Source organism: Balaenoptera acutorostrata, chromosome 9, assembly GCF_949987535.1.
Source record: "Balaenoptera acutorostrata chromosome 9, mBalAcu1.1, whole genome shotgun sequence".
In the NCBI taxonomy this organism is placed as follows: domain Eukaryota; kingdom Metazoa; phylum Chordata; class Mammalia; order Artiodactyla; family Balaenopteridae; genus Balaenoptera; species Balaenoptera acutorostrata.
In genome coordinates, this window is record NC_080072.1 from 104,447,593 (window position 1) to 104,469,075 (window position 21,483).

The 21,483-nt window shown below is 49.2% G+C and overlaps 1 protein-coding gene across 4 annotated transcripts in view; it reads left to right on the plus strand.

The window, feature by feature from the left end:
• PKNOX2 (PBX/knotted 1 homeobox 2) overlaps window positions 1-21,483 on the plus strand; it is a 259,497-nt gene that overhangs the window by 201,918 nt on the left and 36,096 nt on the right. For all 4 annotated transcript variants that reach the window (XM_057553006.1, XM_057553005.1, XM_057553008.1 and 1 more), the window contains one exon: window positions 14,048-14,219. In XM_057553006.1, the coding sequence (XP_057408989.1) occupies window positions 14,048-14,219 (172 nt within the window). The remainder of the gene's footprint in view (window positions 1-14,047; window positions 14,220-21,483) is intronic.

Sequence of the window (21,483 nt, forward strand, 5' to 3'; positions counted from 1 at the left end):
GCAGGTAGCCGAGTTGCAGGTGCCCAGTTTTACCAGCACCTTTATAGCCGATTTTGTGGAATGCTTTAACTCATAGCATTAGCCACAATCCTACACTCCTCGGCCCTCACTGACCTGTCTGGCCCACTCCCTGGTTCTAAATTTGAAATGTTGCCGCTTAACGAATTAATGCTTAGAACCTGGCCCAGAATAAGCGCTATGTAAGTGTTTGCAATTGTGATTTCTCACCCGAACCCCAAGGCAGTGAATTTTCTCCTTCCTAGATTCTACCCAGCGCCGTCCATCTCTTAACATCTGCTTGAGCAAAGCCCCGATGCCTCCACGTTCTCCAGGTAGATTCCAAGGCTTTCCTGTTTCATCCGTTAATGAGTTCCCTCCCAGCAGCTCCAGAAACCCCACATCAAACCAGTCTTTAGTTTCTCAGCTGTCAGAGTCTCGACCTTTCTGTGTAGTGTTTGTAGTTCTTCCTGTCAGTCTCAGCTCTCTGTAAACCGCACTCAGAGCTTCTGCCCATGTGGGACCCAGCCCTAGACAGTTCAAGCTGAAGTCCACTTCTAGTTCAACGAAAGCAGTACACATTGCTAACTCCTTGTTTGTAATACATTTGCCCCTGTTGCATGCAGACTGGATCCCTCTAGAATCCACACTTGTTTAGGGAAAGATCAGAACGGGGCAGTGGGCAATGCTCAGATCGCTCCCTTGAGACTATCCCTCTAAAGGTCACTGAAGTTCAGGCTCAGTCCTAATGGTCCAATAGCTAGAGGGACAAAGGCCATAGAGCAGCCGTACTGAGCTGTGGGACAAGGTCTAAAAATAGATGTGGTGATAACCAGCTTGGTCACCTTGGGCAAGTTAGTCCCTCTGAATCTGTTTTCTCAACTGTAAAAAAGGAAATAGTCATAGCTAGACTAAAATGAGATGATATATGACAATATCTAACACACAGATCAGTGTTTGCTGCCTGGGTTGGGGTGGGATGGGGGTGTTTTAAGCAAAGGGGCCAGCATGGTCCCCGTGGCCTTTTCAGCATGTGAGGCATCTGGTGCATTCAGGGAGGTGACATTCAGGCTGCAGAATAGGGCCTGTGGACCTCGATCGCCTGGGTTTCCATTCTGGCTCCGCCACTGAGCACTAAACCTTTCTGGGCCTCTGTTTCCTCATCTGTAAAATAGGACTGAAAATAGTGCCGTCTCTTCATTAGGTTGGTCATGAGGATTAAATGAGATAATACCATGAAGTGCTGGATAAAGAATCTGGCATGTGGAGAGTACTCTGCAGCCCTTAGCTGCTATGAGATGTTTGGGGGAATGGAAGCAGGGGTTGGTCGGGCTAGAAGGTAAATGCTGAGGGGCGATCCAGCAAGAGGCAAGACAGGAAAGGGCTCCCAGCTGAGCGGTCCTGCACTGCGATTCAGTTAAACATTTACTGAGCTCTGCTACGCGTAAGCATCGAGTCAAGTTCCAAGAGGGGTTCTGAATTAAAAAGAATCAGCCCAGGGAGTGGCAAGAAGATAGGCATAGGAAGTAGCTATAATATAAAATGGGCACATCTTATGGGCTCAGAAAAGTATATGTGGAATTGACTGCAAGGTCTCTGGCCCACAGCGCAGTGTAGGAGAGTAGCACTGCTTTTCCCAAGGGAGGTGAAGCCCAAGGGAAATGAGAGCCAAGCGGCCTCTCCTGGGGCCGGGCTGGTGAATGGGGAGGCAGGAGCCCCCTGGGCTTGGGGCTGGGCGGAGGGGCTGGCTGGCTGCTGTGTGACTGTCCTCTTTAGCAGCTGCCTGGCCAGGACCCTGGGAACTGGCACTTCCTAATGAATTGTCTTTGAGGGAACTCTTCCACCTTGTGACCAAGGGGTGTTCTGTCTCCAGGGAGTTGACCCTGGGGCTTAACCCTGTGCCTTCCCTGGCATAGAGCCTGGTCATCCCTGGAACGTGCTGGGTGAGGTGGCCTGAGAAGGGTGTGGGAGAGGTTTAGCCATTCCAAGCGGAAGAGTCAGGACCAGATGCTTCCGGACTAGATGCTGGGAGCAGATGTTCCAGGCTGCATTCTGAGCTGGGTTTTATGGGCTGGGGCTCCAGCAGACACTCCTTGCGTTTGGAAGCAGTTGGATTCACTGACATCTGAGAAAACATCTCAGCTGTTGACTACAGTCAGGGGAGCGATCCTGCTGGAGCTGTAATCTGAAAGTCAAACCGTGCTCAATTCTCCCCGGGCACCAGACAAAGCCTGTTCCCTGCCCTTCCTGCCGGCATCTCGAAGGCCCCCCCACCAGGACCCAGCCTCTGCACGTGCCGCTGGCAGGCCCAGAGGCTGCGGCTGCCTGGCCCAGAGAGCAGGTGTGTTCAGAGGCAGCAGGTCCTGATGCTTCCACAGCTCACCACCTGGCCGAGGCAGAGCTGAGAAGTCCAGGTACCCCGCCAAGACAAGGCACACGGATAAGAGATCCAGGAGCCTGGAATCCCAATGACTTTTATCCTCACAAGTTTATGTTAGGATGAAAGGAGATGACCAATGCTGACAGCTGACAGTGCTTGGCACAGACAAGGCTTACAATGAATGGTGGCCACAGTTGTGAGGAGTTACTGTGACAAGTACTAGACTGGATAGGTCCCCCTTACTAGAGGGAAGACACCAGCCATTGGGCCTCCCGCTGGTGCGAATGGGGGGGGGGCGCGTCGGGTGGGAGGGGCGGGGAGCCAGCAAGCTGGGGCTTTGAGGGCTCACATGGCCCATGGCTTCTCACCAGGGCTGGACTAAGCCAGTCTAGCCCTTCTAAGCCCCACTCTCTGATTTTCCCGAGCACTGGGCCATTTTGTGGTCAAGTAGAAAGAACACAAGACTAAGACGTCAGCCTAAGTTCTGATTTGACCACTGAGCAACTCATTTAACCTCTTTGGATAAGCTTTCCCACAGGGTAGGCATAAGATGAAAATGAAAAATCTATAAAAACGTCAAAGCCTTGTCCCACACACAGAAGTTATTATTATGAGAGAAGGTTCTTTTGGAAACCCGTTTGGTGAGGTAGAGACTGTCTTGTGCTGCACGGGTCCTGATGCTCAAAGGGTAAACGTGGCAGCTCAGTTCTGTGACCCCAGGACACATAGGACTCAAGGCCAGTGGAGAAAAAAAGGGGGAGGAGGATGAAGTGATTCTAATAATGGTTCAAAAACAGTACCTGGGAAAGGGGGAAGAGCACAAAATTTGGAGTTTGGATACCCAGATTTAAATCTCATCTCAGTCACTTATTAGCCTGATGTAATTATTTAACCACATGGCCCCTCAGTTTGCTAATCAGTAAAATGGGAATAATAAAAATATTAGGTGTTTCAATGCAATAAGCACATGAAATGTAAGTTACAAAGTGCCACCAAATGTGTGTGGGTGTGTCACTGTCATTTTGCCATGACAAAATGGATGGAGCTCCCCTTCCCACACCAAACCTTCCCCCAGTGCTTTCTTGTTGGGGACTGGATAGAAACTGCCTCTCACTAGCTGCCTAACTGCAGGCAAGATACTTCTATTTTCTCTTCCTGAGTTACCTCCCCTTAAAATGAAGGGGCTGATCATGAAAAAGACAGGAGATAAGTGATAGTAAAGATGTGGAGGGCTTCCCTGGTGGTGCAGTGGTTGAGAATCTGCCTGCTAATGCAGGGGACACGGGTTCGCGCCCTGGTCTGGGAAGATCCCACGTGCCGCGGAGCAACTGGGCCCGTGAGCCACAACTACTGAGCCTGCGCGTCTGGAGCCTGTGCCCCGCAACAAGAGAGGCCACGATAGTGAGGGGCCCGCGCACCGCGATGAAGAGTGGCCCCCGCTTGCCGCAACTAGAGAAAGCCCTAGCAGAGAAACGAAGACCCAACATAGCAATCAATCAATCAATCAATAAATCTTAAAAAAAAAAAAAAGATGTGGAGAAGAGGGAACACTTGTGCACTGTTGTTGGGATTGTATATTGGTGCAGCCACTCTAGAATACAGTATGGAGGATCCTTAAAAAATTAAAAATAGAACTATCCTGCAATCCAGCAGTCCCACTTTGGGGATCCAAAGGAAATGAAAACACTAACTCAAAAAGACATCTGCACCCCCATGTTCATAACAGAATTATTTATAATAGCCAAGGCACAGAAACAACCTAAATGTCCACTGATGGATGAATGGATAAAGAAGTTGTGGCATATATATACAATGGGATATTATTCAGACATAAAAAAAAACACAAGGAAATCCTGCCATTTATGACAACATGGAGGGACCTTGAAAGCATTATGCTAAGTAAAATACAAAGTAGAGGAAGACAAATTCTGTAGGATCTCACTTATATGTGGAATCTAAAAAGAAAACTTAGAGCAAAAGAGATTGGATTTGTGGTTATCAGAGGTGAAGTGTAGAAGGAGCGGGTAACGGAGGAGGGTAGTCAAAAGGTACAAACTTCCAGTTATAAAAGAAATAAGTACTAGGGATGTAATGTACAACACGGTGACTATAGCTAACACTGCTCTGTCATATATAGGTAAGTTAAGAGAGTAAACACTAAGAGTTCTCATCACAAGGAGAAAAATTTTCTTTTCCTTTTTCTCTTTTTATTTTATCTGAGAAGATGGATATTAGCTGAACCTATTGTGGTAATCATTTCATAGTATATGTAAATCAAACCATCATGCTACATGCCTTAAACTTACACAGTGATGCATGTCAATTATTTCTTAGTAAAACTGGGGAAAAAATGAAGGGGCTGGACGTGAGATCCTACCAGGTCTCAAGTTTTAGGTTCTTCGTATTCTCCCCCTTGTAGACCAGCCTTGACAACCAGTTTGTTGAGATTTCACATTTATTACTTTTTTTTAATGTGCCAGGAGGGAAGGGTGTGAGTGTGTGTGTGTGTGAAGGGATGGGGACAAAGCAGACGGTGGCCTCCCCTGAGCCCCACACTCACCAGGGCTGGACCTGTCCACCCACCTGGGGGAGGAGAGCTGGTTAGAGCCCAGGAACCCAGCAGATGCAATTCCAATTTAGCAACAAGAAGAAGTCCTCTCCAAGGCAACCCAGGCGAACACACCGCCCACTGGGCAGGACTAAAAATACACCCGCATGGTTTCAACGTCACACCTGAAGTAAAAATACATCCAACCAGGAGCTGCTGGCTTGGTCTCCCCCACCCCACTCTGCTCTCTCCATCTGGTGCCTTTGAGGGGAGGAGAGGAGGGCTGGCCGAGCGCTTCCTTCACACTTACTCCTCTGCCCCTGAGACCCTGCCAGCCCTCACCCCACACACCCAGCAGAGCCCAGAGGAGACGGGGCCCTTTGTAGTAACTGTGGCTAGAAGCTGCCAGATGGCTGTAGCTGACCTGGGTCCCGCAGGGGAGTGGATTCCGAGCCCGAAAGAACTTCAGGCTTGTGTCTCAGAATCTCCACCTGCTGTCAGTGCTCGCTTCGTTCATTCATTTGTTCCCATTCATTGATCCTCTGCTCTGTGCCAGGCACTGTGCTTGACCCTTGGGAATTCAGAGGTAAGACGAGTTCGTGGACCAGAGAAGCTCCCCATGTAGTGAGGAAGACAGATCTGTGCACAAACAACTGTAGTCAATAGAATTTAATAATTGTCCTATGGGAAATAAAAATAAATTCTTACTGGTAGTGCTTTTTGGTTTCAAAACTGGGGTTCCGAGTTCTAGTAAGTTGTACTTTGCCTCTCCTCCTCCTCCTCTTTCTGTGCCTCTATTTGAATTGGCATGTGGGCTTGTTTCCCTGCCAAATGAGTCAGTAGAGATGGGATCATACATTTATTGGAGCGGATAGTGTCGATGTTGTTCTGAATTAAAAAAAGGTGCCCCCATGCCATTCCAGGGAAATGGAACAAGCATTAAGTGACAGCTGACTAAGTACCAGGCACTCTACACGTTCCTTCATGTAACTCTTAACAATAACCTCTGTGGTAGGTGGCATTATCCCTATTTTATAAAAGAGGAAACTGAGGCTCAGAGAAATTCAGTAACTTGCCCCGGAGTCACACAATTAATTATCTGTCTCCGAAGTCTATCCTTGTGTCAGACCACCCAGCCCACCGAAATTGTGAGTGAGGTCATGGTAGAGACCCCCCAAGCATGTCCTGTGGTGGTTCAGAAGAGGCACCGATTTCCCTTGCTGGAGAGACCAATCTTGGTAGAAAGGATGGCATTTTGAGCTGGATTCTGAAGATTATTAGGAGGGCCGGGGAGAGACATAGGAACAGGCATCTCAGGTGGAAGGAACAGCAGGAGCACAACAGCCCGGTTTGCCTGAGCTAGTGAAGCGGGTGGTGAAGGTGCAAGGGGCCTGGGGCCACCTGCTGTCTGTTCAACCACCATGTTCTCCACTGAGCTATCCAGGAGAAATACTGAAAAGAAAGCTGAGGCCATACTGTGAAGCACCGTGGGTGTGCTCTGATGATGTTGACTCTATTTTATCAGCATCCAGGAGAGATTTCACTGTAGTTCTCAGAATGACTACTTGCAATGGGCCTTCTGGCCATGAAAAGATGCCCAGGAAAGGGGGAGGAGTCGTCCTGAAAGGTGCCTCCAGGGTATTGTCTCTGATTCTGTGATCTCAGTGACCTGACCTGGGGCACTAGAAATAAAGGGTTACAATGCCAGCCCCCCGGGTAGGGTTTCCAGGGTGGTGGGCCTTTGAGAACTTGAGACCTCCGCTGTGTGTGTCCGTGGAGACCAGGTTGGGTCGCTGCTTGCCCCCCTTCACCCCCACCTCGCTGGCCAGTGGCTAATGTCCTCTGCAGAGGTCTGACCCTGGCCAGGCTCTGGTCCCACTGCCTCATCACCAAAAGCCTCCATCCAGAAATTTTCCTTTCCTGCTATACATTCCCTCCTCTGGACCGTGCACTCTCATCCCAGCTAGGAAGGGCCAAAGGCTCTGACACCCCACCCCGTCCCCATCGGAGGAAGCAGCCAAGCCTCAGGGGGTGGTGAGCGCTGACACTGGGCTGTGAAGGGAGGTACAGGACAGGCCTGGGGGCTCCAAGGTCAGTCACAGGGAGAGGCGGTGGACAGCCCGGCAGGCTGCCACACACTTGGCTGGACCCATAATTGAGGTCTGCAGTTCTGGCCAAGGTCACAAAGGGAGGGATGGCTGAGAGGTTCAGAAGTGACAGAGTGGCATGACTGTGAATCACAAGGTTTATCACCCAGAAAGGGAGCTCAACACTAATGTCCCCCACTGCGTGTGACTGTCATCGCCACCCCCCAACCCCAGTCTGTGGGGCTCTGTTTCTCTCTTCATATCTGTTCCCCGTTTCTTGTGTTCTTTGCATTATAGCCTCTCTGAAGTTGCATTATAGCCTCTCTGAAGTGCTATTTAAAAAAAAAATTTTTTTTAATTGAAGTATAGTTGATTTACAATGTTGTGTTAGTTTCAGGTGTACAGCACAGTGATTGTTTTATATATATATATATATATATATATAAGTTTATATATATATATAAGTTTTATATATTCTTTTTCAGATTCTTTTCCTTATAGGTTATTACAAAATATTGAGTATAGTTCCCTATGCTGTACTGTAGGTCCTTGTTTGTTATCTGTTGAAGCTCTATATTTTGGCATTCTTTCTTTTTCCTATCTCTGCTTCTCTGTTTATGGCCCTATGAGCAGAAAGAAATGTTAAAAAAAAAGGTTTTTCTTAACCCAGGTTGTCCAAAGAGGAACAAAGGGAAGCAGAACAAAGTCCACTTGTCTTCTTTCGAGTCCTTTTAGCAAAAGGAAATGAGCTTCAGCCTTATAGGGGAACTTGCAGTTAGATACGAGTGTAAAAATCACCAAGGAAGTTATGGTCTCCATCCCAAGAGGTCTTCAAAAATGTTAGGGAAACCTACTGGGCCATCTGCAGTAAGCACATCTGTCTTGAAAGAGGGAGGAGTAAAATGGAAGGCGCTGAAGCCCGCCTGCCTGAGGGCGCTCTCAGAAGCCGCACCAGAAATGTGTGTGTGGGTGGGGGGATGAGGGGGGCCCGGATCGCTTTGCCCTCAAGAAGATCTGGGGCTTCAGCGAGGGGTGTCAGCCTCGCTGCTGCTGGAGAGAGGGTGACATTCACCTCTGCAAAGGGCTTCAGCCAAAATCCTGCCCTGTTTAGGCCCAGGCTCTTTGGGGTGTTTCCAGAGGCAGCCCTACACACCCTGGCCCCAGACTGGGCATTTTAGGCCCGCGAATTTGGGTGATGCAGAAAACAACGAAGGCAGAAATGTCAGAAGTAATAAAACCAAACGATAGCTTAAACCCCTGTAGAAATCAACACATCTGGTTTAATCACCTTCTTAAGCTAGCACAAGACTGCAATTCTGTGGAGAGGAGTTCTTTATTTCTCTGGATCGTTAACAAGAACTGCGTATCTTGAGCTTGCTTTTGGCTCAGATGCTCCTGGGGGGAGGTGATGAGGGCGGGGCTGGGGGTGAGGACTCCGAAAAGAAAACAAGATATAATAAAATCTTATTTGAGGTCCTCTCTCGTCCCCCGCTCCTGGCGCTGTCCGCACTCGGGGCAGCCCCCCCTCCCAGCACCCAGGCAGAGGCACAGTGCTGAATGTGATAAATGAGGCCATTAGAGAAATTCATTTCTCTTTATTAGTCTGTGTCAGATCCTTTCTATTAGTGGCTGGAAATGACCTCTCTTCTGCAGTAAAATGTCATGCCAGTTCACTCCTTTTATTTGTTCTGCACCAACGAGGCTCAAACTCTCCCTGAATTAGTGCAGTGAGATTTATTTTCTCCAAATTTTGAACGGCTTAAGAGAGATTGGGGGGGAAAGTGGCAGGGGGGTCGGTGGTGGGATGAACTGGGAGATTGGGATTGACATATATACCCTAAGATGTATAAAATAGATAACTAATAAGAACCTGCTGTATAAAAAATAAATAAAATAAAATTCAAAAAAATAAAAATAAAAAAAAGAGAGAGATTGGGGTGGAGGGGGCGGCCAGGTGGGAGGTGACACAGGGAAAAGCGTGGAGAAAGATCAGGGAGGGAGAAGGCGAGCTCTTCTGGAGGTCAGACGTCCTCGGCTCTCTGGAAATAAAGGCTAATGGCCATCTTTCACATCTCGTCCATCATCGTCCAGGCACTGGGGACCGAGTTTCCACGTTTCTGCTTCCGGTCTCTGAAGGGTACTGATCCACGGTGGGAGAGATCTGGACAGCGGGAAGAGGAACTCCTTAAAACCCATTTTCTAGTTGGACAGACTGAAGCTCAGGGGAGGTCAAGAATGACAGGACCAGTATCCCACGCATGACCGGAAATCCCCCTTCCCATGCCCTGCCTGGCTCAGACAAGGGCATTCATGTCCCAGGAGGGTAAAGTGCCCAGCCCTCCTGGTCCCTGCCCTAGTCACCCCACCCTACCCCAGGCCCGCAGTGGAGGCTGCTGGAAAAGACTCCTTGAAGGTGGCTTCCAGCCTCTTCCCCAGTCTTATGGGGTGATGTGGGAGGATAGCTTAAAATATAGGTCAACGCTTAGGCAGGTGTAGGATGGGCAACTAGGGAAGGGGCTGGGAACTGGGCCGGGAACAGCCTTAAAGAAGGCCATAGCATCACTGCAGCCTCAGAACCCAGCTGAGTCACTGGGAAACTGAGCCTGTTTCTCAGGGGTGGTACAGAGCATCTCAGCAGTCCCCACACTTGAGGTAGTAGGTAGCGGTCAGGGTGATCGAGAGATGCAGGTGGATAGAGCACGGGAACCACAGGCAGCCCTACCAACCCTGGCTGTGGTTCATATGAAAAGCTGTGGGTGAGCACAGATGTCATCCGAACTCCTGGGCTCAGGGCTCCAGGAATCAGGGTGGGTGGAACCAGAGGCAGGAGCCTGGGGAGGGTGGGGTATGACGGGAGGATTTGGGAACTGATAGTGCAGCTCAGGGAGGGAGGGGCTGGGGAGAGGGGCCTGGCAGCAACCAGGAGGCCTGTTCTGGGCTCCACGGGTCCTTGCTTAACGTGGGGGAGAAGATGAAAAGCACGTTTTCTTCTACTGAGAGATGGCAGAAGCCATAGAAAACACCCCCAGATATGCCCTCGTCTCACGCGCGCACACACACACACACACACAGGGGAGATCTGACACCTGCAGGGGAGAGGTTTATAAAATGGACCAATGCTAGAGCTCTGCCTGGAAGGTGCATGCTGTCCCCCAGTGGAGGGGACAGTGCCTCCACCCCAGTCCCCAAAAGCCCAGCTCTGTGCGAGACCTCGGATCTGACTGCTGCTCACCTCTTCGACTTCATCTCCCTCCATTCGCCTACCTTGCTGCAGCCGCAAGCGCCTGGATTTTGTTCCAGAAACATGCCAAGCTCATTTCTCTCTGAAGTGCTTTGCGTTTTCCCCTGCTCGGCATGCCCCTCCCTCAGACCTTTGCCTGACTGCCTCCTCGTCCTTCCAGGCTTAACTCAAATGTCACCTCCTCAGAGAGGCCCTCCCTGATCACTCTCCTCCCTGCAGAGGCCAGGACAGTGGCAGAGGAGCTCACCCTCCTCCCCCCAGCCCAGGGCTGGTAGCTGGGAGACGCAGTCACCGGCAGCTCCCTCCTCCCCACCCCACATGCCACGCACGCTGTGTACACAAAACACATGATGCTCACACACGCATTGCATACAGATAACACGTAGCCCTGCACACACACTGCATACAATAGAGGGCATAGGCACCCTGTATTCACAGCACACAAACTCTGCACCCCAGCTCCATACACACAACCCATATGTGCATAGTACCGCAGAGACGTAACACCGTGTGTGCACACGCAATAAAAACACCTAGGACAACCCACTTACACAAACAACACTCACACTTGCTCTCGTTGACAGCCTACATTCAACCCAGGTGCACACACGTGCACCGGCACACCCACACACCATCAGCAGCTGCCCACCCTGCCTCCAGCCGGTGAGGGAGGGACATGCAGTGACCAGCGGCCGCCGTGGGGATGGGGCAGGGGCTGCGCCCCCCACCACCTGGCACGATGCTGCGGATTATTAGTTCCTGGTAATTTAGTGCCCTTGTACAGAGTCGATTTGTGCCTTTCACTCCTAATTGATCTAGTGGCTGTTTAAATGGCAGCAGGCATCTGCTGAGAGTAGGAAGGTTCATAAGGCGCAATAATTCATAACACCGTCTGGAATTTGCCTTTCATGTCCCTCAGCTAAACCACTGCAGGCCTCTGCTTAAATCACAGCCATGAAGGCTTTCTTTGGTATTCCACTCAGGGCCAGGAGAATCTTGCATTAAACTGGGATCAGGTTAGATTAGACTATAATATGCTGCGGTATTAGTGGCTGCAAATGAAGACTTATACTGGAGTTTAACCCCTTCACCTGGTTATCTCTTTGTCTTCAGCGGATGGCTGAGCGAACGCATTGTTTTCCCACCAGCTTCCTGAGGGGGCTGAATAGCTCTTCTAGCAATTTGGGGCTGCAGATGGGCTACCCTCAGATATTGACCCTTTTTTCCTCCAGACTTTGACCCAGCCTGCAGCCTTGGAGCCCAGCTATTTACGCATCAGCTCCCAAAACAAGGGTCGGGGAGATAGTGTCTAGAGACAGCTTTGCTAAGCCACGCAGCTCATCTGTGGCAGGAATTCATCTCGTCTCAGCCCCCGCTGCCCCCGAGCTTGAGTAGAATGACCAGTAGGTATAGGTTTGAGTGTGGTTGGGTCTCAGCCCCTTCTGCCTTTCTACCCAGAATTATTAGAATCCCAGGATGGGACAGGCTCACAGGGGTGCCCCGTCAGCCTACAAACACTATGTAGGCTGAATGTTCAGTCTTGCTCGGCATGTTTAATCATAGCGTGCTGGAGGGAAGAAGCATGGTCTGTTTTCGTTTTCAGGACTTACTGTGCTTTCCAATATGGTAGCCACTTGCCACATGTTGCTATCTAAATTAAAATTAGTTAAAATTAGACAAAATAAAAAATTCAGTGTCCTAGACACAAGAGCCATACTTTATTTATTTTTTTAATGGATCTTTATTGCAGTGTAATTGCTTCACAATACTGTGTTGGTCTCTGTTGTACAACAAAGTGAATCAGCTATACATATACATATATCCCCATATCTCCTCCCTCTTGCGTCTCCCTCCCACCCGCCCTCCCTATCCCACCCCTCTAGGTGGTCACAGAGCACCGAGCTGATCTCCCTGTGCTATGCGGCTGCTTCCCACTAGCTATCTATTTTACATTTGGTAGTGTATATATGTCCATGCCACTCTCTCACTTCGTCCCAGCTTACCCCTCCCCCACCATGTCCTCAAGTCCATTCTCTACGTCTGCGTCTTTATTCCTGCCCTGCCACTAGGTTCATCAGTACCATTTTTTTCTTTTTTTTTAGATTCCATATGTTTGCGTTAGCATACGGTATTTGTTTTTCTCTTTCTGACTTACTTCACTCTGTATGACAGACTCTAGGTCCATCCACCATGGAGGTTCCTTAAAAAACTAAAAATAGAATTACCGTATGACCCAGCAATCCCACTACTGGGCATATACCCTGAGAAAACCATAATTCAAAAACAGCCGTATTTTAAATGTCCATTGGCCTCATGAAGTTAGTGGCTACCATATTGGACAGCAGAGATTGTAGAATGTCTCCATCACCTCAAGAAGTTCTGTTGGGCGGTGCTGGCTACAACATCCCCATTGGCAGAAGCCTGGGGACCAGACCCAACATACATACTCTCTCCTCTCCCAGCACGCAGAGCTTACTCAAAAAGAAAGGAGCTAGATTTTGTGGTTCCAGGGCACTGAGGTGAGCAACCAGAGAGGGGTGTGCCGTTGCTTTTTGGGAACCATGGTGGGAGGGAGTGGCACTCCAGAGTCCAGTGTCAATACCCATGTAAACACATGTGCACGTGCCGGGTGTGAAGACACAGCTGTTCACTCATGCTGCAGAGAAATGAGAACGAGATGCGCTTATATATGCAAATGGGGTCACACACATAACACATATATATTCAACAAAGATTTATTAGGATCCGCATGCAGCTGCTAGACTCTGGGCAGACAGTGAGGAATAAGGTGGGCTTGCTTCTTGCCCTCACGTAGCTGAGAGTCTAGTGAGGGAGGCACGTGGTAAAGCAAACAACCCAGGGAGCCGTTGGCATAGGTTGAGAGGAGGGGCAGTCGGGGAACCTTCCCAGAGTGGGTGATGTCGAAGCCAAGACCCATAGAGTAGCCAGGTAATCACTTCAGCTTACATCCATTCATCATAGACCCATCACACACATGCGCACACTCACACTCACATAGTCATCATTCACTGGTTCATTGTCAGTCACCGAATATTTATTAAGTGCCTGCTGTCAGCATCAGGGCAAGGTCCTAAGGATACAATGATCATTGAGACAAAGACAGTCTTGGAGGAAAACACTGGACAAATAATGATGCAAATAATTGTTTAATTACAGTTGTGCTAAGTGTGTGATGATAGAAACGTGTAGGGAGGTGTTACACGTGTGACTGGGGTGTCTGACCTAAACTGAGTCGGCCAACAGATGCAGGACAGGTGGAGACTTCTGCCCACCACGTGTGAGGAGTACTCAGGTCCACACCCCTCCACGTACACTTGCAGACACACAGGTGCTGCCCTCGGCTGGCTCCACGCAGCCAAGGGTGGGTGTGTGACCAACCACGAATGTTCACATCCAGGACTTTTCTGGACACTTCCCATATTTCCTTCCCAGATTGACATTGAGCCTGAAATGGACACCTACTTCTGTGAAGGGTTATACCCAGCATCCCTCATCAAATATGTGTGCAGTTTATCTGGACCAAGAGAAAAGTTAGGCCCCTGGTGGGGAGGAACAGAAGCCTCTGAGGCCCCAGGAATCAGGAGACTGAATTCTCTGTGCCAGGGCGTGAAACGCTGCCATCTAGGCTGACCATGGGGACTGGGGCCTTTCTCAGGGAGTGGGACCCTGGGAGAAGAAGTGACGGCAAAGTGGGAAGGGACCCTGGTGGCTTCTGAGCCCCGATGGCAGCAAGTCTCTGAGTGCGCATGTGTGAGCTCTTGATGTCCCCGCAGGCACCCTCTTTTCCCGCTCCTGACGCTGCTGTTTGAGAAATGTGAACAGGCCACCCAGGGCTCTGAGTGCATCACCTCCGCCAGCTTTGATGTGGACATCGAGAACTTTGTCCACCAGCAGGAACAGGAGCACAAACCCTTCTTCAGCGATGACCCAGAGCTGGACAATCTGGTAAAGACCCTCCAACCCCCGCCCTGGCTAGGGTCCTCCTCCCTTCTGATCCCCTCCAGATGCCCTAGAAGCGATCCTTTCATTCATGCATTCAACAAAGAAATTTGCATGCCCCCTGTGGGCAGGCACTAGGTGTACCCTTCCAGCGTCTGAGAACCTTAAACCAAGAGTTGCATGCAAAGGTGTTGCTGCCAAAGCTCTCCCCTCCTCTGCCGCTGCGACACCAGCATGACCTACAACCCCCTTGCAGTGCAGATGGGAGGAAAGGAGGGTCATAGCGCCCAGAATGTCTGGTGTAGCTGTTCCAAGAGCTAGAGTCCTGGCACGCTGGTAAATCTGTCTTGGGCTGCCCAGAGAGGAGCTGGTGGCCATGTGCTACAGTGTGGAGGGTGAGGATGACAGGCACAGTCAAGCAGATCAGTGGGTGGGAAGACCGGAAACACAGTCACATTGAGAAGATCAGCAGATGTCCTGTCCATTTAGGGGGACGCAGTAGATCAGGCTCCCAAACCTAGCTTGTCATCCACATCATCACTACAGCTTTAAAAAGTACACGGTCCTGGGGCCCACCACCTGGAAACCGTGATTCAGTAAGTTTGGTGGGACCTGTGAAGGTACATTTTGAAAGGTTTCCCAGACAGCTGCAATCTTCAATAAGGCTTGGTAACCACTAGATTAGATGATTCCTGAAATTCTCATCTAGCCCTGGGAATCCTGTTGAGAAAGAGAGCTGTAGAGAGGCTGCTCTGTTTGTTCATCATGACAGCGGTCATCCTGGGATTATTAACCACAGTTCTTGATTTTTCTGTGGGTGGATTACCCAGATGATGCACGGTGAATTTGGAAACTCTGAAAAACTCTCTTCCACAAATTGACTGATTACAGCACAGACCTCTTGCAGTCAGAGTTTAGTTAGTACCTACTCCCAAAAGGCAAGCAGAATTAGAAAAGCAAATGTGACTCCAAAAAGGAAGGAAGAAAAACACACATAACACAGTGCACCGGCAGAACAGATTTAAATGACTTGGGTATTATTCTGTGTTGTGAATTATCCACCCCACTGCTTCTCTCAAGAGTTGATTATGCTACTTTATGGAGGCCAGAAGAGCTACCAGGAGAGCCCCCCAGCCTGGCCTGGAAATCTGTGAAGTGTTATGATGCGTTTAGAGGACAGAGGATAAGCACCTGACCAGGGTCAGGAGCGTTAGTGCAGGTTTCTGGGAGCCGCAAATCCACTTCTGCTTGTGCCTGGCCCTCCCTCTCCCCTGGCTGGGATTGAGCAAACATCCTTCCTGGGAGCCCAGACCACTGTCTCTCAGGTCCCCTAGGAGAGCTGTGCCCGTGCAGGTTCTCCAGTTGGTCCAGTAGTAAGTGCAGGCTGGCCTGGCCCTGCCCTGCTGTTCAGTTGCTCAGAATCTCAGAACCGCAATTATGAATCAGGTCTTTACAAGCTACACCCGCAGCAGCCATGGAGCCAGGAAGTGAGGCAGCCGTTTCTGCAGGAGCTGGAATGGGCACTCCTTTCCCTTGACCCCAAAAGAAACTGAGGCCTAAATTGTTAGGAAATACCTAAAATAGGCTGAGTAACATGAAAGAATTTAAACCTTCAGAGGTAGGAGTCCTGGGGAAACAAACCTCACAGACCTTGCCCACTACCATCTGCCAAGTGAGCTATAGAAGACCCCCCGAGGACAGCCTCTTATTCTAGCACAGCCTGGAAAATACCAAAAAGTGTGACCGCCTCCCTGTTCTCCCCTGGCCCACACTACCTGGGTCTCTCAGAGTTCTGTTCACTCAAAGATTCAGATTTCTTCATTAATCCAACAAAACTTGGTTAGTGTCTGCTACGTGCCACGCCTGACCTAGGGACGCGGATGTTGTAGGAGCTGCCCCAATGGCCCCAGACCCCCGGTGCTCCCTGGGCCTCTAGCTCAGGGGACTGGGCCGGGAGTGGTCCCCTGGCGGAGCAGGCCTTGGACAGCCCACCTCCTCATGTGGACCTGATTTACCCAGAGCAGTTAGCCACAGTCAGTGGCTGATGGATAGGTCGATTATTTAAATGGAGACCATTGAAGGAGCCAAGGACCTCAGCCCAGCTACACAGCTCACCCTCTGGGTGACTTTGACGACAACTCCTTTGAAGCTCAGTTTCCTCGTCTATAGAGCCAATACGCCTGTCTCCTGTGACAGTCATAAAATATTAACGAGATGGCTTGTGGAACTAAATGCATGGCATCCAGAAGGTTAAGGTCAAATGTAATATCACTAAAGCCAGGCATTCCAGCCACCTCACCTCACCTCCAGGCCATCAGAGAGACTGTGTGGCTGGAAGCCTGAAACTTTACGGGGCGGGGGAAGGGTGTCAGGCAGCGCCCTTTGCCACCCCACTTGTAGTCCTGTGTCGGGAGGGGACAGGTGAAGAGGCCGACCACAGGAGCCATCATTAGAACAAGAATCATGCAGCCAGCACAGCCGAGATGCACATAATTAGAAATTAGAAAAAGGTCAGATCACGTCATTATCAGCTCAATCAGCTGCCGAGTGCCACAGCCAGTTAATTTGGCATCTGTATTTTTTACAACCCCACACACGTAGCCCAACGGCCTGTAACTCTTTATCCGGACAGATATACTGCGCAGTGGAGCAGGGACATAAAATGAGACCCCAAGCAAATGAGCTGAGATAATTGAGAGATTTATTTTTTATATATATGTGTGTCAGGGCGGCTTTCCTTTGCCCTTGAATGTTGACTTTCACAGATGGGATTGTCAGGAGGACACTAGGGTCCCCCGAACTCTGTCCCACGCTGGGCGCTCGGGTCCTGCCTCCTCCCCAGCTCCCCCAGGCCCACCACGGGCACGCGGGTCCTCCCCCTCCAGCTGGTCCCCTCCTCTCATCCAAGCAAATCTCTGTGTCTACCTGCCCCGCTCCACGGTCTCTCAGATGAGTTCCCATGGGCACTGCTTACTAAGCTCTGCCAGAGCTGCTCAGAGACCAGAGAAGTTCCCAGAGTATAAGTTTCTGAGGGAACCTCCCTTCCCGGTTAGCCAGCTGCCGGAAAAGAAACTTAGAATCACAAAACGCTGGCGGGGAAACCACAAGCGTGGAAAGCAGCACACCCATTTTATAGATGGGGACACTGGAGTCTGGAGAAGGGCAGTGACTTGTCAGCATCCGGGTCTGCTGGCTCCTTGCACGCCATCACCCACCTCTCTGCTTCCCGGGGGGTAACAGAGGGCCTCATTTATACAGAGTACCACCAGCATCTCTCCCCCTGGTGCCCACGCTCTCTGACCCTCTCCCCCTCCCCATTTCAGTGCCATGCGGGTGGCTTTCCACCCCCATGGTGGCTAAGCTGGAATGCTCCCCCGGGGATACCCTCACTCCAATTCCCACACCCACCCAGCGCTCACCAGGCCTCTGGCACCTGGCCCTTGGATCCCCTGCTTGGGCCCAGCAGCCTCTGACTGGCAGTTGGTTCAGTCTGTAAAATTTGCAAGTTCCCCAAACCCCTTTGAAAGGTAAAAGCTTTTTGTTTTATAAAATCTGATTTACGGGCCCCCAGTGCAGGGCCGAGGTTTTATATATTATGCAAGATTTCAAACCGAAGCTGTAAAACGTACGGTTTCAGTTTCATGCATGGAATTTTTTTATGTGTAACTTTTTTTAACACTTATGGGGCACGTTTTAATGAGACCCTGGTGTGGCTTAAGGGACAGATTATAGCTGCGTGACCGCAAAGCCAGCTCCAAAATGGGGCCCCCCAGGCCCCTGGGCCCACTCTGAAGAAGCAGGGCCAGAGGCCAGAGGCCAGAGGCTGTGAATAAGGAGACCAGGCAGAGCCCTGGGCCCACCGAGACCGCGGGCGGCCCCCTTCAGAGAGCCATTCGCTTCAGCCTTCCACCCACACTCTCTTCGCCCCGATGGGAGCAGAAAAATCCCACAAGACACCAGAACAGGGAAAGGAAATAATAATCAAAGCCAGTAATAATTAACATTTATAGTGCACTTACTGGGTGCCAGGTGCCGTTCTGAACACTTCACCTGTATTATCTTATTTAATCCTCTTCTCAGACCCACAAGGCACAGATTATTATTATCCCCATTTTAAGATGAGATTGAGACACGAGGCGAAATCACCAACTCAAGACCACACAGCACATACGTGGGTCAAATACAGGCGTGGAGCCCGGGCCCACACTCAGCAGTGACGCAGCCCTAGAGCCAGTCTTTTCTTAGTGCTTCCTCTGCACTTGTCTTTAGTTCTTTTCTGGCCAGATCTCATTTCATCCTCAGTACAACTCTGAGGGGTTGCTGTCGCTATCCTATTTTACAGATGAGGACGCCAAAGTGCAGAGATCATGTGAATTGTCCAGAGCGTCCCAGTAAGTGGAGGACCCCAGACCTAGCCTCCAAAACCCGCTGTTCTCTAGCACCCAGCTCTGCTGTTTAATTCTCACCATAGCCCTATGAGAGGGTTATCATTATACCCATTTTACAGAAGGGGGAATCCAAGACCGAGAACGCTAAAGTCAATAAGTTACAGAGCTGGGATTTGCACCAGGTGGGTGTAACTCCTGAAGCCCACCTCTTTCCCCTGAACCACAGTGCTTCTCCAAACTCTGGGGACGTGGGAAGGGAAGTGCCACATTGTGACTTGAAAGCATTTGACTTGTCCTGCGTGGTGGCGTCCCTAAGCAGTCTTCAGGCTCTGGACTTCACCTTTCTTCCATGTCCCAGGCCTTGTTCCAGTGACCCCACCCTTCCAACTGCTCAGGCCAGGTCCGGCTGGTCTGGTCTGGAAAAATTCCTGAATAGATTTTAGCTTTGGCTGCCCTAGTGACATGCAGGAAACGTCAGAGCACTTCAAGGAATGTGTGTTTCCCAATTTCTTCATCCGTAAATGAGGGAGAATATTCCAGCTTCCCAAATTGCAGAAGAAGGAGAGGGTAAACGGAATCTGCCCTCCAGGGCAAAGCTACCTCCCTCCCTAATTGCTGCCTGGAATCTCGCTGGTTACCTAATCTCTGAGCCTTGATCTCTTCATCTCTAGCAGAGTGATAACAATGCCTGTGTGTCCCCATGTTTCTGAGACTCAAATGAGGTAATGGAGAGAGAAGCATTTTGCAAATTGTAAAGTGCTACGTATATAAATGTTTTGAAAGGCAAGGACTTATTACTATCAGATGAAGAGGCCGCAATCCTACAATAGAGGCCACTTTTCAGAAAAGTACTTGATGGTGGGGGTGAGGGGCATGTTGACGTAAAGAATCCACATATAACACGCAGCTACTGTGTGCCCACGACATATGTGTACATGATCTTATTCAGTGTTCACCACAACTCTACAGTGTAAGTATTACCTATCAGCTTACATTTTACAGATGAAGTTAAATGACTTGTCCAAAATACCCAGGCAGGAAATAGTAGATTCAGAATATCATGCCATACGACTTCCCAGAAAATGAGAGGCCCCAGTCCTGAGGGCTTTCCTGAGACTTGTGGGGCTCGTGCGCTGTGATATGAGACTGAAATGCAAGGGTGCATCTCGTTTTGCTTTTGTGAAGCCCTCTGCTTAGAAGAAGAGGGCTGTTTTTTTATTTTGAAAGAGAAGGGAGGGAGAGAAGCTGAAAGATGAAGCAAAACTGGGAGAAAAGGAATGAAGGATCCACTCATCACATTTGATGACGATATTAAATTAAGTGGAATTGTTATTGCACTAGAAGATTTGGAATAACTTTTTACATGACACTGATCACTTAGGAAACATAGTTTAATATGTCAGAGTTTTATTCTGATTTAGAGGCAAAAACCCAAAATTGCATAAAAATAAGAGGATGATTTACTAAACATAAATATAGAAGAAAAAACTGAGGATGATTATTCTTCCACTATCTGAAATTGGAACAGCAATAGAAAAGCCAACAGGATATTAGAAATCATTAAAAGAGGTTGCAAAAGTTTATATGCATTTGGTTCCCTGTGGTTTATAAAGCACTTTCACATTATTATCTCTTTTAGCCGTTATCAAATCTTGTGAGACAGGGATGAGGAAAACTGAGGCTCAGAGAAGTCGTGGAATTAGCCCAATGTCACCCAGTTTGTAAACAGTAGGTCTGGACTCAAATCCAAGCTGTCTGATGGTGAATCCCACAGGCTTTGTGCCAGGCCAGGCAGCTGCCCCACATTAATGGCATCGCCCATTTTTTCCTCTAATACTGAATAGGTCCTACATATTCATTGCCTTGGAATACCATTATGATTTACCCTATGTTCTTAAATCTATAAAAAAGTAATCCTTCACCTGTGCTTTATTAGACCAAAATGTAGGTCCACTTTTGGCCACCATGCACCAAATCTGATTTAAACACATTGCATGCATATTTCATTTGAGCAAAGCTATTTTGGGTAGATTTTGCTTTTTATTTTGTTCTACTTAATTGTATTTTCCGATTCTTTTTACCTAATAAGAATTTATTGGCTATAAACAGATAGGTGCACTTTTCTGTGTGTATGGATGTGTATGTGTGTGTATTCACGAAAAGATTTTAAAATGAATAAATAAAATGTTGATTGAAGATGAAGGATAGTCCAGTAATGGAAAGCTCAGAGAAAGAAGAGAGAAGAAATGAAAGGAAGGAAGGAAGGGAGGGAAAAAGAAGAAAGGTTTAAGGAATTAGGATTATTTTGTCTGGGGAAGACAAAGTTAACTGGGCAACTTATGAGGTCTTGTCCAGTGTTTGGCATATAATGAGACTCAATATTTGTTGAATGTATAACATTAAATTAAGGGAGCTTGTATTGATGGTGCCTACAGAAGTCTTGGTGCCTACAGAAGGCTGAGTCAGCACTTTATATTAAGGCAGGAGAGATTGCAGTAAGTGTTGGGAAGAACTCAGCAGACTGAGAGAACATAGAGATGGTGTGAAGTGATAAGAGAGCCTCAGAAGAGAAGATGCAGCCATGTGTCTGGGAGGGTTTGGACCATCCGGTCACCTAGAGACTGGCCTAGATCATCTCACATGGTCCCTTCCAGGACCATCAGAAGTCCCTGTAACGTTCAGAGAATCAGAAAACAGAAGGCACCTGACTGTCCAACCCCCTCTTTTTACGCATGGGGAAGCACGGTGAGGTACCCTGGCTCCTAGGGGCCAGGCCAGAGCAGCCGAATGCGGGAACATTGCCAGGGAGGGTTCTGGAAATCCTAAACTTTAGTTTCCCCAAGGCTGTTTGGTTTTCCTGGACGCCCCTACTTCCTGTCACT